We start from the raw sequence: 17527 nt of genomic DNA on the forward strand, positions 1-17527 counted from the left end.
CCATTGATAATATTAGCTGTGTGTAACATGGAAGTAAGTGATTTGTAGGTGTGTGCCTGGAGGTGACCGTAAACCTCACATGGGCAGTTTAGCACGTGTCCCCCCAGTGCCTGCTGGCGGGGAGGGGCACAAGTGCCTCTCACTGGCCGGATCTGAATCAGAACCCGGCTAGCAAGGTTGTTTGGAAGTACAGTTTGTGGACATCTGCCCCTTTGATACAGAGACCATTCACAAGAAGCAGAAATGCTCTGTCAGTTCTGAGCAATCCATTTATAGAACCTTTTTCCTTTGTCACCAGTGTCTGTCTTCTACGGCTCTCACCCTTAGCTAATGCTTGTGAATGTCTGGCTATGTTTTATTCTAGGCAAAATAAATCCTCAGGTACATTGTTTGAACTTCTGCCAACTGTGAGGGTTTCCCTTCCTTGATACCCTTGAGGGCCACTCCTGAGTGGGCTTTGAGGTGTCAGCAGTCTTCTTCTGGAAGGTGTCAGCTATTGGCACCTTCCATCAACTAGGCCTGCGTTTTCCTTCTTGGGTCTACCCGGTGCTCAGAAACTCCTCAAGAGGCCATAAGTGTGAGTTGGCGGAAGGCTGGCAGTAGCAAGAGTGTATGCCACAGGAGTCTGGGCTCATGCAATTTACTTATGTCTTTGGGACCTGTTGAAGCCTGATGTCTCGGTATACCTCCCTTTGAAGATGGCGTGCTGTTCAGATGCCTCCCTTTATAGCTGGGTGCCTGTGATGGACTGACTAGATTGCATGGTCACTTAATGTCTGTGCCTTGGCATGTAGTTTCTACCAGAGCCCAGCAGCAAGCCACCAGCTACTTCGTGAGCAGGCTGGGTGGGTTGGAACAGGGCATGACTTTGCCGCATATTCCCAGGGGGCTATCCTATTGCCTCTCCTAGTAGGGTTTGACAGAGGTCACCAACAGAGCTTCCCTGCTGCAGATACTCTGAGCACCGTCGAAACTACCAGGTTGGCAGAGCAGCTCCACTGCAGCTGGGACCTGCCGCACAGGCTTCTCCTGCTCTGGTGCCACTCAGAGCAGACAGCCACATGGGCAAGGTGGTAGAGGTTAGCAGCAATACTTTCAGATGTGGTAGAAGTTGCCTCTGAGATCCAAAGAACACCCAAAGCACTTGAAAGGAGGGGAATGGCACCAAAGAGGGACGGGCCATATCTGGCACGTTATATTAGCCTTTTGTCATCGGGCTCTCATTGCACACACTTTCATACTCGTGGGTGTTGCAAAAGCCTTTGTTGCTTGGATGGCTTCATCCCTACTCTTATTAAGCAACATCTCTGTGGTTTAACTTAAAAGCCATCATGAGGGCAGCTTTCTATATTCCTGTGAACGTCTATGGAAAAGGATGAGTCATAGTACAGTTTCTTGGAGTGGGGTCGTGCATTTTCCAGTGTGTCAAGAAGCTTCAGTGCTTGTTTTTAAACTTTAATAAGAGTTAGCTTTGTTGTTTGCCTGGACAGATGTGACGCCAGCATAGCCAGACTCTCTGCAGAGCACAAAACAACTTACGAGGGGCTCCAGCACTTGAACAAAGAACAGCAAGCTGCCAAACTTATCTTGGAAACAAAAATCAAAGATGCAGAGGGACAGGTATGGCCGATTCCAGGTAGCCTTTTAAAAATAGGTAATTTGTTCTTAGCTGAGAATAACATGGTGTTGAGAAACCAGCCAGGGTGCCCGGAATGTGCGTGTTTTTCCTTACTTCTTCCTCCCTCTCTCTCACTACAGTGGCCCTTCATGGGTATGGCAAGCAAAGCACCGAGAGGTTTTGGTAAGGTCCTACTTGCAAAGATTCTTTCCCCCCATTCCTAAAACAATGAGCATATTCCAGAAATTCCAAATTATAGCTCCAAAACCAGTTCTTACATAGGTAAGTGATTGGGCTTTCTTTTATATGCCACATGTCCCAAGTTTGGGTTCAGGAAGTAGTTACTCATGCTGTGTGCTACCTCACCACAGTCCTTCGTGGGAAAGGATTCAGACAAAGCTAGAAGGTAGGCTGGCTGATGAATCTTAGACTATTCCACCTTGAAATCCACAGATCAACTTCATTAAGCAAAACTGTTGGCTTTTCAGTTTGTTTTTTGGCCACTTAAAAGTTTCCCTTTGCTGTGAAGGGGCCTATTTTCTAGGACTTGCCTCATGGTTAAAGAGACCATTCCAGTTAAATGAGGCATCTGGTCAACTTATTGGATTCAAAGTGGTTGTGTCCAAAATGTATCCAAGGAAGCTCTAAATCTACTTATGTGAAAAACACAGATTTTATAAGTCTATGAAAAAAAAAAAAAAACAACCTACAACAAAACAACAAGTCCAACAATTTTTTTTTCACAGAATGAGTGAGGACAGAATTATCACATTAAGAAATAAATGCTTAGGAAATACTAAGCTTCCCAGTAGCCATGCCAAGTAAAATCCATATAGAAATCTACAAAAAGAGGCATACTTTTCCTTTGTTCTAGGTCCAATAAATACTTGTTCCATGAATTTCTAAGTAAGGAACATAGAACATCATAACTTTTGCAGCAACTAAATGCATGTCATATAGGACTAGTTTTATATTAAATTTTAGTAGAAAGACAAGGGAAAGAGGTAAGTCATGAAAAACAGGAGTTGGAGGGATATAATTTACAAAATCTTCTGGAGACTTGAATTGATATGGAGGTAAATCTGGACTTTTTTTTTTTTTTAAGATTTTATTTATTTATTTGACAGAGATAGAGAGCACAAGTAGGCAGAGCAGCAGGCAGAGGGAGAGGGAGAAGCACACTCCCTGCTGAGCAGGGAGCCCAATGCAGGGCCCCCTCCCAGGACCCTAGGATCATGACCTGAGCTGAAGGCAGATGCTTAACCGACTGAGCTACCCAGGCACTCTGTAAATCTGGGACCTTGATGGTGTTTGTAAGTGACAAGAGTTCCGTTCTCTATGACTAGCAGCCACGTTTGTGGTAGAAATTCCAGGGTAACAAAACAAAACAAAACACTGTATTTTTTTGTCAGCAGATGGGCATAGTGGTCCCGGGGAGGAAGTAGGCTTGCTTATCAGAGAACTATAAAGTTAAGTACTGAGAGCCTAATGAATATTTTGGCAGTGCTCCTGGTCCTGATTTTTGATGAGTGTGCATGATAGAAAATGGAAGTGGAAAGACAAGGTGAGCTTCTAAATTAATTGAGTAAATTATATTGAACCTTAATGTCATGGACTAGAATGTAGCTTATTAAATGCTATCTGAGGTTACCTCTGAAAAGATTAGATGTGATATTACAAGCAAAGCTTCTTTCCCAGATTTCTCAGCTTTTGAACAGAGTGGACTTGTCGATATCAGAGCAAAGCACCAAACTGAAGATGTCCCACAGAGACAGTAACCACCAGCTTCAACTTCTGGATACAAAGTAAGTAGTCAACTAACAGACTTCTTTGGGGGTTGAAGTTCTTGGGAAGCCTATTCCATAGCACAGTTTTTTCCATCTTCACTTTTATTTATTGCACAAAACAAAGTGAAAACAGTCATGAAAGTTAAGAGGAAAAATTTCCTTGTAGCATATTGCCACTTTACATGCATTATTTTTAGCAGTTGGCTTATAATCTGTCTTGTCATGCAGTAAATATATCTTGAGTGCTGGCCTAGGTGCTGAGCATCCAGAAATTAAGAACAGACTCTGTTCTTATCTTTGTAGAGGAGATCCTATCCTGTGGAGCTTGTAGTCTAGGGAGTGGATGAGCATTCATCAAATAATGACTTGAGGGAGTGTGAGCTGTATTACTACTAATGGTGATCATTGCTTTGAAGGCAAGGCACATGGTTGTGGTAGGCTACATAATAGTCCCCAAATATCACCATGTCCTAGTCCCTGTGAATATGTTACCTTATCTGGCAAAAAGGGACTTTGCAGATGTGATTAAGGATGTTAGGATGGGTACTTACCGTGGGTTACCAAGGAGACCCGATGTAACCCCCAAGTGTCTGTAAGAGGGAGGCAGGAGGGGCAGAGTCATGAGAGAAGAGCACAGCATGATGGAGGAAGAGAGGGGGGTGAGGCGCTTTGGAGATAAGGAAGGGACCACAAGCCACAAAACACAGGCAGCCACCAGCAGCTGAAAAAATGGCAAGACAGCGATTCTCCTGAGAGCTTCCGGAAGGAACCAGCCCTGCTTGCACCTCGACTTTAGTCCAGTGAAACTGATTTTAGACCTCTGACCTCCAGAACTATGAAAGGGTAAGCCACCAAGTTTGTGGTAGTTAGTCACCACAGCCACAGGAAGCTGAAACAGTGGCACCCTGAGAGTGAAGAACAGAGGCCTGGGGGCGGGGCCTCCTTCCTCTGAAGGCAGTGCTTGAAGTAAGAGCTGAAGAATGAATGGAATTCACTAGGTGGAGGGAGGTGAGAACACAGGGGAGTGAGGGCTGCAGCACCCAAGCAGCTGCAGGCTGGCCCCTGGTGGCTGGAACAGAGAGGGAGAGGAAGTGGAGCCTGGGGAGGAGGCGGACCTCTGGCCCGGCCTTGTAGCCACATCCAGGACCTTGGTGTCTGACTTGAGCGCTATAAGGAGCTGGAGGGTTTGAGGCAGATGGGGTGAGAGAATAAGATTTATATCCTATCTTTAAATGGTCTTGGTGGCAACTGGAGAATGGATCTGGCCAAAGCAGAGATGGGGACATCAGCTGGGGGCATGGTTGCGGTAGTTAATTGGGAGAGGTGTGCACTAGGGTGATTGTGACCTAGCCCATTGACACCCTATAATGGGTTATACTTTCCCATTTTGTTACAGTGATGCTTTAAACTGTTCTTGCCCATGGGGAAACTCATCATCTGCCCTTCTGCTCAGTCACAAAACCATCTTTTCCTATCATGAATTTTCCTGAGCTTGGCATTTTCCTGCTAAAGCAGAGCCAGTAGTCACTATATGTGTGTTTGTATATGTGTGTGTATGTATTTGACTCAATATTTATTTTTTAAAGATGATTTCAGGGTAGAACTGTGTTAGAGACATGTGGAAATTTTAAATCATTCCTCTTCCTGGTTCTTACATCTCATTGTACCATACTTAATGCTGTTTCAGGGTTGTTGCTGAGTTAACAGGAATTCTCGTATGGAAAGCATGTTTCTTTTCCTCTAATTATCTGTATTTATATAATCGTTGAGTTATGTCACCACTTCTCATAGATCCTACAAGCTTGCCAAGTACAGAAAAAATCTCTTCAATCCTCTTCCTTCCATCACAGAGGAAAAAAATAAACATCTTGGTATTTTTTCCTCTCCAAATTACTTCCTTAGGAGATATTACTAGTCAGCAGAAATGAACATCTTTATTTTTCTTCCTACAATTTAAAGTCTGGAAGTCTAGAAACAAAAGGCTGTTCAGAGGGGAGAGGGGACAAAGCCTGGGGCAGAAGTTCAGATTGGGGACCCAAAAGGTAAACCCCTGTTTGGGTGAACTAGGGAAAAAGCCCATTCCAGGAAGAGAGCCTAAGGAAATTCACCTGTCTAAATCTTGGCTCTGGGTAGAGGTATAAAAGATATTCCTTGAAACTTCAGGACCACAATTCAGCCTTTATTTATTTATAATATTTGTTTATTTTTAAAATAAGCTCTACACCCAACAGGGCTTGAATTCACAACCCCGAGATCAAGAGTCATATGTTCTACTGACAGAGCCAGCCAGCTGCCTCCACAATACCGCCTTTATGTTGATTTAGAGCTAGAATTCCCATTACCCAAGCAGCTTGAAGAAAACCACAGTGGATAATGTAATCTCAGCATAATCCTGTTTGGCGGTGGCCTGAGATGCATGGTGTAAGCAAATGCAAAATTCAGTGTTCGAGGCTTCCCACAAACAGGTGAAGTTCTAAGGAATACAAGTGTGTAATCGGAAATTGTAAAACAAAGGAAGGAAAAAAGCCACATAAGAGAGTCAGAAGAAACAGGAAAAAGCGGATGCAGACAGACATCTAAATATGGCATTATGGGAATTATTGGATAAAATAAGTGTATGTGTATGTACAGACATTTGTATGTTGTGTATATGTATTGTGAGTACACACACACACACACACCCCTTTTGAAAAGTGTGACTAAGGAATGAGAGATGATCAAAAGTAGTCCGCCAGAATTGAAAACAAACAAAAAGAACTTCTAGAAAATATGATCATTGAAAATAAAAGTTGTAACCTCTGGCCCCGCCAGATTAGGGAGCCTGCATTGTGACCCCAGGTGGCCTTGGAGCCCACCCTACAGTACTTTCCAGCTGCAGAACCCAGCCTACAGCCTCACCCAGCAAGTGGAGCCCACTACTCCCACTTACTTTGTTGAGCGTTGCCTGCAGCCTTGCTCAAGCAGGGAACCCAGCCAATAATTCCTCCCCAAAACAGAACGTAGACTGGGGCCTTACCTAACCATGAAGCCCAGACAGTGATTGCCTGATCGCAAAACATAGCCACCAGCCCCACCCACCGTGAGGCACAGCTGCTGCTGGCTCCACCTGACCAGGGAGCCTGGCCAGTAACCTCCCTCCATAGTACAGCACAGCCAGCAGCCTGCCTAGTTGTGGAGCATGGCCTGAGGCCCTGTCTGATTATGAAGCCAACTGAACTTAGAGGCTAGCCAGTAGCAACATCTGTCTAGGAGGTATATCTTGGGATCCCACTGGATCAGGTGCAGTTGCAGAACTCAGCCTACAGCCTGTAATCATGGAGTCCAAATAGAAGCACTGCCTGGCCAGGGAACACAGTCTGAGACCTCAGCCGACCAGAGGTCATTGCCCAGTGCAGTTAGTGGCTCTGTTTGATCATGTAGCGTAGCCCAGCAACCCTGCTTAAATGTAGAGCCCAGCTAGTAGGCCCATCTGACTGCCAAGCCCAGCCAGTGTTTCCCCCCACCCCCTGACCTTAGAGCAGAAGCAGAAGCCCTGTCCAACTAGAAACCTAACAGACATGTAGAACTTTCTATCCAACAGTAGCAGAATACAAATTCCTCTTAAGTGCCCATAGAATACTCTCTAGGATAGATCATATTTTAGGTCACAAAACCAGCAGGCAAAGGGAAAGGAAGAAGCAGGCTTCCTACTGAGCAGGGAGCCCAGTGATGCCGACTTTGATCCCAGGACCCTGGAATCATGACCTGAGCTGAAGGCAGATGCTTAACTGACTGAGTCACCCAGGCGCTCCTGACAAAACAAGTCTTAAATAAATTAAAGAAGATCAAAATCATATCAAGTATCTTTTTTTGACTACAGTGGCATGAAACTAGAAATCAGTAATAGGAGGAAAATTGGAAATTTCACAAATATGTGGAAATCAAACAACACACTCCTGAACAACAGATGGCTCAAAGAAAATCACAAGGGAAATTCAGAAAATCTTGAAGTAATTGAAATAATTATGGGATGCAGCCAAAGCACTTTTATGAGGAAAGTTTGCAGTAACAAGTGCCTACATTAAGAAAAAGGAAAGATCTTGAATAAACAACGTAAATTTATATCTCAAGGAATTAGAAAACAAAGAACAAACTAAGAACAAAAATACAGGAGGAAGGAAATAATAAAGATTAGGCCAAAATTAAATGAATAGAGCATAGAAAACAATAGAAAAACAATGGGATGGGGCACCTGGGGGGCTCAGTAGGTTAAGTCTTTGCCTTTGGCTCAGGTCATGATCTCAGGGTCCTGAGATCGAGTCCTACATCGGGCTCTCTGCTCAGCGGGGAGCCTGCTTTCCCCTCTTTCTTTGTCTGCTGCTCTGCCTACTTGTGATCTCTCTTTCTTTCTCTCTCTCTCTCTCTCTCTCTGTCAAATAGATAAACAAGATCTTTTAAAAAAAAGAAAAAAAAAACAATGGGAAAAAATTAATTAAACGAATTGTTGGATTTTTTTTTTTTTTAAAGATACACCACATTGGGGCACCTGGGTGGCTTAGTGGGTTAAGCCTCTGCCTTTGATGCAGGTCATGATCTCAGGGTCCTGGGATCGAGCCCTGCATTGGGCTCTCTGCTCAGCAGGGAACCTGCTCCCCACCTCCCCTCCTGCCTCTCTGCCTACTTGTGATCTCTCTCTCTCTGTCAAATAAATAAAAGTAAAATCTTAAAAAAAAAAAAAAAAGATATACCACATTGAAAAACCTTTAGGCAGACTAACCAAGGGGAAAAGAAAAAGAAGACTCAAATAAAATTACAAATGAAAGAGGAGACATTATAACTGATAGCACAGAAATACAAACGATCATAAGAGACTACCATTAACAATCATATGCCAACAAATTGGAGAGCTAGAAGAAATGGATAAATTCCTGGAGACATAAAACCTATCAAGACAGAATCAGAAGAAAAAGAAAATCTGAACAGACTAATAACAAGTAAGGAGATTGAGTCACAGTCCAAAACTTCCCAACAAAGAAAGGCCCAGGACCAGAAGGCTTCAAGGATGAATACTACCAAAATTTAAAGCAGAATTAATACCAATCATTCTCAAACACTTCCAAAAAATTAAAGAGGAAGAAACACTTCTAAACTCATTTTATAAATCCTGCATTACCATGGTACCAAGGACAGGCCAATATCCCTGATGAACACAGATGTAAAAATTCTGAACAAAATGCTAATGAACCAAATTCAACAGCAAATTAAAAGGATCTTACAACATGATCAAGTGGCATTTATCCCTGGGCTGCAAGGATGGTTTGATATAGGCAAATCAGTAAATGTGATACACTACATCGACAGAATGAAGGATTAGAAAAATCACAATTATCTCAATAATGTGGAAAAGGCATTTGACAAAATTTGATATCCTTTTTGTGATAAAGACTTCCAACGAATTGGTTATAGGAAGAATGTATTTTGACATAATAAAGGGCATATATGACAAGCCCATAAATAATAATCTACTCAGCAGAGAAAAGCTGAAAGCTTCTCTAAAATCAGGAACAAGGTGGGGATGTTCACTCTCCCCACTCATGTTGAACACAGTACTGGAGATCTTAGCTGGGCACTTAGGCAAGAAAAAGGAATAAAAGGCATCAAATCAGAAAAAGGGAAAATTATCCCCTTTTACAGATGGTGTGATCTTATATAGAGGCACTCTAAAGACCACATCAGAACACTGTTAGAATAATGAATGCATTAAAGTTGTGATGCTCTCTGGCCGGTCTTCATGGTCAGGCAGGGCTGCAGGCTGAGCTCCACAGTTGCATGGGACTGGGGGTTGGCTTTCTGCCCAGATAAGGCCCAAGACGCTTTTTTTATAGTGGCATGGCCCTGGAAGTTGTACCTGCCACTCTTACATGTGTCCCATTGCTGAAGCTGGTCACATGGCCACACGTAGCTGCAAGAGAGGCTGGGGACATGGTCTTTGGTCAGCCACACATCTGAGGATGTCTTAATAGGAAAGAAGAGGAAAACAGGTAGAGCAGATAATTAGGTTCTTCTACCACGGGGTCCATTTTATTATTACTGTTATTATTTAAGTCATGTGTTCTTTCCTAAGTTTATTCCATTTCATAAAAAATGAATACAAAAGTAACGAAGGGAAATTAGCAAGCATGGAGTATTATTTGGAAAGGATGAGGACCAGAGGAATGGAGGGTGGTTGGTTTTTTTTTTTTTTTTCCTTTCAGTTTGCTTTTTGGTTTAAATTAGGAAATATCTCTATGGGGCAAGAGCAATTTGGAGAACATTCTAGAGAAAGGCAGTCAGGCTCTAGTCCTGGGAGAGAACAGGGAGAAGGCGGAAGAGCCCAGGGAAAGAGGAGGCTGGAAGTGTGTCTTCTGAGCCAAGAGCACCGGGCACCCTGGGAAGGCAAAAATGAGCACCTGGTGTGGCTGTGTGTCACTCTGACACCTCCACACCCTCCCCATCAGGTCTTCAGCAGTAGGAAGTATTGTCAGGTACGTGTCTGTTGTATCCTCCTTCCCTGCCCCCCACCTACTCTACCCCCAATTTAGTGCTAAGGGCAATTCGAAAGGGAAGGGAAGCTTGTAATTCGGAGGGAGCCAAGGTTCATGCTGACATATTTCTGAGAAGTTTGATAGAGACTGAAGTTGTATGTTGTAATTTTATGGTTGTTTTACGTCTAACTTGCTGATTTTCTTATTTTAGATTTAAAGGTACGATCGAGGAACTCAGTAATGAGATTTTATCTGCACGGAATTGGTTGCAACAGGAACAAGAACGGATAGAGAAAGAACTTTTACAGAAAATTGATCAGCTTTCCTTGGTCGTTAAGGAAAACAGTGTAGGTATTGATGTATGGCATAATATAGTAAAGTTACTCGTGGAGACCTGCAATGTTCATGAATAATCCATACCAACTTAGCATTGATTGATTTAGCACCACATTAAGCTGCTCAGTTGTTTCTTGCCTTAGAATCCTTTCTTTTTCTATGTTTGTTATAAAGAGAGCACTTGGGCTTGTTTTGGTTAATAAAGGCAAAGTAGAAAATTTCAGCACTTTCAGCTAAGGTGAATTTAAGTCAAGACCTTCCTGAACCAAATTGACCACCTGCATTTCTAAGTAAAACTAACTACAAACTTCATTCTACTTTGGTTGAATTTCATGATCTGGAAAACACAGTGTCGACTAGGTTTCTCCCGCTCAGCCCCTCTGTCACACTATAACCACAGAATGCAGAGTCATGGATAGCATGTCAACAAAATCTACCCTTTTTCCCCTCCATTTTCCTTCTATTTTTGCCCCACTCTCTCAGAGAATGAAGGCTTGCAGTACTGCTCAAAAGCCATCAGGAAAGCCTTGCTTGTAGAGTATTCAGAAGCTCTGAAACTGGTTTTTGGCAGCAAATATTTTTTTGGTTTGGTGATTCAGCCTGACCATCTTCCTCTCCCTCCTCTTTTCTTGCACTGCTTCCTTCTGTTGGACTTGGATGAAGCATAAGCATCAGGAGCAATTTCCATGTCTGACTCTGCTGTTTCTCAGGGCTGAGCTGCTCTCCAAGTAGACTGCATTATACAACATCAAGAGAGCTAGGTCATGCAGTAGTCCACTTACAGCTCTGTTTATAGTCTTGACCTCCAAAGCTTACCCACAGATGCAGATTCTCATAAAAACCAGGCATGTTGGAAAGAAAAGAAAATATTTAATATTTCAAATATTTCTTTAAGTGTTCTCCCATATATTATCAGATCTAATGGTTGATTTACTTAGATTCATACTATTACATTTTTGGGCTTCTGTGGTCTTTGGATAACTGTTTATTTTTACATGTGGATTGGTTAATAACTAACAGTAAACCCCAGGATAATAGTAGCTTTAATAAGACAGCATCGTATTTCTCTTTCACATAAAAGCTATCTGGGGATAGGGAATGCAGGACTGATGTGGTAGCTTATCATTCCTCAGCAATCCATGATTCTTCTGGCTCAACTCTGCCAATTCTGGAGAGTGACCCTTGTTCTCATAGTTCAATGTGGCCACTAGTGCTCCAGCCATTACATCTGAATTCCAGGAACAGAAGGAAGCCAAAAGGGATAAGGATAGGCCTCAGCTGCCTTTTAGCTTTTCCTAGAAGCTGCCACACACCCTTCTACTTATATCTCATTGGCCAGAACTTCATCTTTATGGCCAAACTAAACTCAGGAGACAGCAGAGAATGTAGTCTTAATTCCGGATGAGCTTACAATCAGCTGAAAATCAGGGGTCTGTGAAGGAAACAGGAGAGTGGATGGTTGAGCAAGCAACAAGCCACCTTTGTGATCCTCTTCCCTGCAGATTATTGTTAAATGATGCTATGACTGATGCAGGTACAGGATAGACTTTCCTTTTGGAATAACCAAGTGCAATTCTTCTCATGGATCTCAGGGAGCCAGCGAAAGGGACATGGAGAAGAAGCTCAGCCAGATGTCAGCCAGACTTGACAAAATAGAAGAAAGTCAGAAGAAGAATCTGGAAGTGCAGAGAACAAAACAGGAAGAAGAGAAAGTGCATGGGCGCATCAGCAAGCTGGAGTTACAGATGAATGAGGACATGAAGGAAATGAAAGCAGAAGTTGATGCTGGTAGGCCAAAAAGCAGATGGCTCTCATGGGCTATTTTCTTTTCTTTTCTCTCCTTTTTAAAAATTGTTAGTCTTTATTCTTTTTTAAAAATGTTTTTTATTTAGATTCAATTAGTTAACATATGATATATTATTAGTTTCAGAGGTAGAAGTCAGTGATTCATCATTTTTCTATAATATCCAGTGCTCATTACATCACATGTCCTCCTTAGTGTCCATCATCCAGTTACCCCATCCTCCAACCCCCACCCCCCTCCAGCAACCTTGTTTCTTTCCGATGATTAAGAGTCTTTTATGGTTGGTCTCCCTCTCTGATTTCATCTTATTTTATTTGTTCTTTTCTTCCCCATGTTCATTTTTTTTGAGATGAGTGAGATCATGTCAGTGAGATCCACATAACAGTGAGCTCATATGATAATTGTCTTTTTCTGATTGACTTATTTTGCTTGGAGTAATACCCTTTAATTCCATCCATATCATTGCAGATGGCAAGATTTCATTTTTTTTGAGGGCTGAGTAGTATTCTAGTGTGTGTGTGTGTGTGTGTGTGTGTGTGTGTGTGTGTATGTATCTTCTTTATCCATTCATCTGTCAGTGGACATTTGGGCTCTTTCCATAGTTTGGATATTGTGGACATTACTGCTATAAACATTGGGGCACACGTGCCCCTTTGGATCACTACATTTGTTATCTTTGGAGTAAATACTCAGTAGTACAATTGCTGAGTCATAGGTAGCTCTATTTTCAACTTTTTTCAACTTATAATTGTATTTCTTCAGTGTTGGTTGTGATCTCTCCTCTTTCATTCATGATTTTATTTACTTGGGTCTTGTCTCTTTTCTTTTTAGTAAGTCTAGCAGGGGGTTATCAATCTTATTCTTTCAAAGAACCAGCTCCTTGGGCGCCTGGGTGGCTCAGTGGGTTAAGCCGCTGCCTTCAGCTCAGGTCATGATCTCAGGGTCCTGGGATCGAGGCCCGCATCGGGCTCTCTGCTCAGCAGGGAGCCTGCTTCCCTCTCTCTCTCTCTGCCTGCCTCTCCATCTACTTGTGATTTCTCTCTGTCAAATAAATAAATAAAATCTTTAAAAAAAAAAAAAAAAAAAAAAAGAACCAGCTCCTCGTTTCATTGATCTGTTCTACTCTTTTTTTGGCTTCTATTTCATTGATTTCTGCTCTAATCTTTATTAATTCTTTTCTCCTGCTGGGTTTAGGTTTTATTTACTGTTCTTTCTCCAGCTCTTTTAGGTGTAAGATTAACTTGTGTATTTGAGATCTTTCTTGTTTCTTGAGAAAGGCTTACATTGCCATATACTTCCCTCTTACAACCAGCTGTGCTGCAGCCCAAAGGTTTTGAACAATTCTGTTTTCATTTTCATTTGTTTCCATGAATTTTTTCAGTTCTTCTTTAATTTCCTGGTTGACCCATTTATTCTTTAGTAGGATGCTCTTTAGCCTCCATGTATTTGAGTTCTTTCCAACTTTCCTCTTGTAGCATGGGTGGTTCAGTGGTAGAATTCTCGCCTGCCAACTTTCCTCTTGTGGCTGAGTTCCAGTTTGAAAGCATTGTGGTCCAAAAATATGCAGGGAATGATCCCAGTCTTTGGGTACCACTTGAGACCTGATTTGTGACCCAGGATCTGATCTATTCTGGAGAATGTTTCCTGTGCACTCGAGAAGAATGTATATTCTGTTGCTTTAGGGTAGAATGCTCTGAATATATCTGTGATGTCCATCTGGTCCAGTGTGTTATTCAAAGCTGTTGTTTCCTTGTTGATCATCTGCTTAGATGATTTGTTTATTGCAGTGAATGGGCTATTAAAGTCCCCTACTATTACTGTATTATTATCTATGTGTTTCTTTAATTTTGTTATTAATTGGTTTATGTAATTGGCTATCCCCATGTTAGGGGCATAAATATTTACAATTGTTAGATCTTCTTGTGGGATAGATGCTTAAATTATGACATAGTGTCTCTCCTCATCTCTTATTACAGTCTTCAGTTCAAAATCTAATTTGTCTGGGGACACCTGGGTGGCTCAGTTGGTTACATGTCTGGCTTCAGCTCAGGTCATGATCCCAGGGTCCTGGGATCGAGTCCTGCATTGGGCTCATTACTCAGTGGAGAGCCTGCTTCTTCTGCCTGCCTCTCCCCCTGCCTGTGCTCTCTCTGTCTTTCTATCTCTCTCTAACAAATAAATAAAATCTTTAGGGAAAAAAATTCTAATTTGTCTGGCATAAGGATTGCCTTTTTGATTTCTATTTTTTAGATTAGTTCTTTTATTTCTTCAGAAAGGGATTCTCTAGTGTCTTCTTTGCTTTTTTAAAACTAGTATCTTTATAACCATTATTCTGAACTCTATTTCCGACATTTCATTTGTATCCATACTAATTAGATCCCTGGCAGTCAGTACTGCCTCTTGTTCTCTTTTTTTGAGATGAGTGTTTCCGTCTTGTTGTTCTGTGTAGAGATGAACAGATGAACGTGAGAAAAAAATACTAAAATGGCAACAACAACCCAAGAGAAATATACACTAAATAAATGAGAAGAGACCCAAAACTGAAAAGAAGAAAATTCTTAAAAAGGATATAATCAGACAGGTGAACAGAACAGAGCACTACACTAGATCCTGAGTGTATTTTGATTGGTTTATTAGAAGAAACTACATCCCAAACTTGTAAAGAAAGAACTTATATACTTACAAAAATAAGATGAAATATATTTAAAGGATAGAATGTAATTGTAAAGATGAAAATGCAAAAAGACTTTAACAAAAAAGAAAGAAAAAGAAAGAGAGAATATGATCAGTCAGTGAAGAGAACAGAGCCATACACTAGATTCTGGGTGTATTTTGGTCTGTTAGAAGAAACTGCATCCCAAAATTGGAAAGAAAGAAAGAAAAAAATTATATATATATATATATATATATATATATATATATATATATATACACACACACAAATAAAAATAAAATACAATGAAAGGATAAAATATAACTGTAAAAATGAAAATAAAAAATATTTTAAAAAACGAGTTGATAAAATAAGAAATTGGTAGGGGGTGCCTAGGTGGCTCAGTTGGTTAAGTGTCTGCCTTCGATTCAGGTCATGATCCCAGAGTCCTGGGACTGAGTTCCACATTGGCCTCCTTGCTCAGCATGGAGCCTGCTTCTCCCTCTGCCTGCCGCCACCTCTTCCCCATTTGTGCTTGCTCTCTCTGACAAATAAATAAATAAAATCCTTTAAAAAATAAGGAATTAATTGAAAAAGAGAAAGAAATTAATATTGAGAGACTAAAGAATCGTGGGGAAAAAATAATGAATTCTATATGCTATATTCTCCTAGCGCTGGAGTTTTGCAGTTCTCTATGGTATGTAAACTTGGTTTTAGCCAGATGTTCCTGCAGATCTTCTGGAGGAGGGGCCTGTTGTGCTGATTCTCAGGTGTCTTTGTACCACCGTTGCCAGGGGGCCAGGCTAAGAAATCTGCTCCTGTTTACTCTCTATGGCTTTTGTTTCCTAAAGGCTTTCATCCTTTGGAGGATGAGAATGAATATGGCGGCCTCCCAGTCTCCAGCCCTGTAACCAGAAGCTCAGGGCCCCACTCCTCAGTGTGCCCTCAGGGAAAAGCAGTCCAGTCACTTCCCTCTCCCTGCTCTCTGTGCTTACCCAGCCTGTGACTGAGCGTTTCTGTCTCAGGCACATGAATCCATTTCTGGTCTCCAAGCCTGGCAAACTCTTATGCACACACCTGCACTGCCTCTCCCAGTGAAGGAATAGGGGTCTCATCTCTATTTGCTGCTTCCTGAGCCTGTGCTTGGAGAGCAGTCACCCAACTATGCCACAGTTCATGGTTTATGGCAACCCTGAACTGGGAGCCCATTCCTGGGCTTCCTGATTTCAACTTCCCGATTTCAATCCTGCTCTGATGCCTGGGAGCTCTGCCACTCTCGGGCTCTTCTGGTCTTCCTGTGACCCCGGGGATCATAAGACCACACCACCCCACCTAGGATCCCATCGCACTTCCCCTCCTGAGTGCTTTTCAGGCAGGGATGTCCCTCACCGGAACAGACTTCTAAAAGTTCCCATTTTGTGCTCTGCTGCTATATCACTTGCCGGTAGTTGGCTGATAGAGGCTCCCAACCCCCGCAGTTATCTTCCCACATACTGCCTTGGATTCATTTCTCTGCACCTCCTACCTTGCAGAAAGTGGTCCCTTTTCTATTTGTAGAGTTGCAGGTATTCTTTTCTTAGCTCTCTGGTTGAGTTCACAGGTGTTCAGAATGTTTTGAGAGCTATCTAGCTGAATTCCTGGGACCAGACAAAACTATGGTCTCCTAACTCCTCTGCCATCTTGGACTCCCACTCATGGGTTATTCTCAGTGGGATCTGAAAACCAGGTAATGAGCGTCCCCATCAACTACCTGTGATCCCAGCTAACAGTAATCACAGTGAGATGTCCTTAGGTGATTTTCTAAGTAGCTGTGCTGTACTGAATTAAAGCGCTGTTTCAGCTCTAAATACATAGAAAGCCACCACGAGGGACGGGCACACAAATGAACATTGCTCAGTTTGCAGCTGATGTGCACTTTCTTTCATGCCATCTGCGGGTTCGTTTCTGTTCATAGCCAGGATTATTATGTCTCAGAAATGAACCTCTATCTTGACGTGGCTTTTGAAGGCTTAATGTGGGCAGCATGCTACCATGGCAGCAAATGATTTTCCTCCTCTCCCAAGTCAACAGGGCCCATTAATTCACATTTGTTTAGAAGAAAGTTGTAAAGCTGATTTCCAGGTCTCTAGTACTGTCACGTATAAAGGACTGGTTAGACTGGCTTACACTGTGAACTTAGGAATACAGTCCTGGAACCAATACGGGGAAGTTACTTGAAGACATGTTCTAACTCAGCATGAGGCAGGAGTATCCTCAGGTCATGGGTCCTAAAAAGACACTGGTGGCCTTGTAAGCCTGAGAGCTCTTTGTGACTGAACATGTCCAAGTGGAAGCTGTTCGGTTATGGTCAGGAAAGACAAGACAGTCTTACAGGGACAGTCTTACAGTGTGATGAGGGGTGCTGCGTTATCTCCTAGCTCCTTCCAGTTCTAAGATTCCATAATTTTCTTCTGCAGAGTCTACTTTGGCCCACATGGAAATAAACGTAGTTCGTTATCCCAAGAATAGTTTTGTTGTCACTACCAAAAGTTTATTATTTTATTTTAAGTAGAAGTCACAGAGGTACCTGGGTGGCTCAGTTGGTTAAACGTCTACCTTCCACTCAGGTCATAATCTCAGGGTCCTGGGATCAAGCCCTGAATCAGGATCCCTGCACGGTGGGGAGCCTGCCACTTCCGCTGCTTGCACACCCTCTCTCTCTGACAAATGAATAAATAAAATCTTAAAAAGAAAAAAGTGGAAGTCACAGCTCAATTTATTCATTGAACTTGTGAAGATCAAAATGAATTTTTTTCTTTGTCTTTGGGGCTATTAGAATATGGTACA

At 42.2% G+C, this 17527-nt stretch overlaps 1 protein-coding gene across 3 annotated transcripts in view; it reads left to right on the forward strand.

The window, feature by feature from the left end:
* Positions 1–17527, forward strand: part of FAM81A (family with sequence similarity 81 member A) — an 81333-nt gene that overhangs the window by 56638 nt on the left and 7168 nt on the right. For 2 of the 3 annotated variants that reach the window (XM_059180654.1, XM_059180655.1), the window contains exons 5-8: positions 1491–1620; positions 3317–3423; positions 10120–10255; positions 11837–12032. In XM_059180654.1, coding sequence (XP_059036637.1) covers positions 1491–1620; positions 3317–3423; positions 10120–10255; positions 11837–12032 — 569 coding nt within the window. The remainder of the gene's footprint in view (positions 1–1490; positions 1621–3316; positions 3424–10119; positions 10256–11836; positions 12033–17527) is intronic. The other variant, XM_059180656.1, reaches the window with a different exon arrangement.

Source organism: Mustela lutreola, chromosome 7 (assembly GCF_030435805.1).
Source record: "Mustela lutreola isolate mMusLut2 chromosome 7, mMusLut2.pri, whole genome shotgun sequence".
NCBI classification, from domain to species: Eukaryota; Metazoa; Chordata; class Mammalia; order Carnivora; family Mustelidae; genus Mustela; species Mustela lutreola.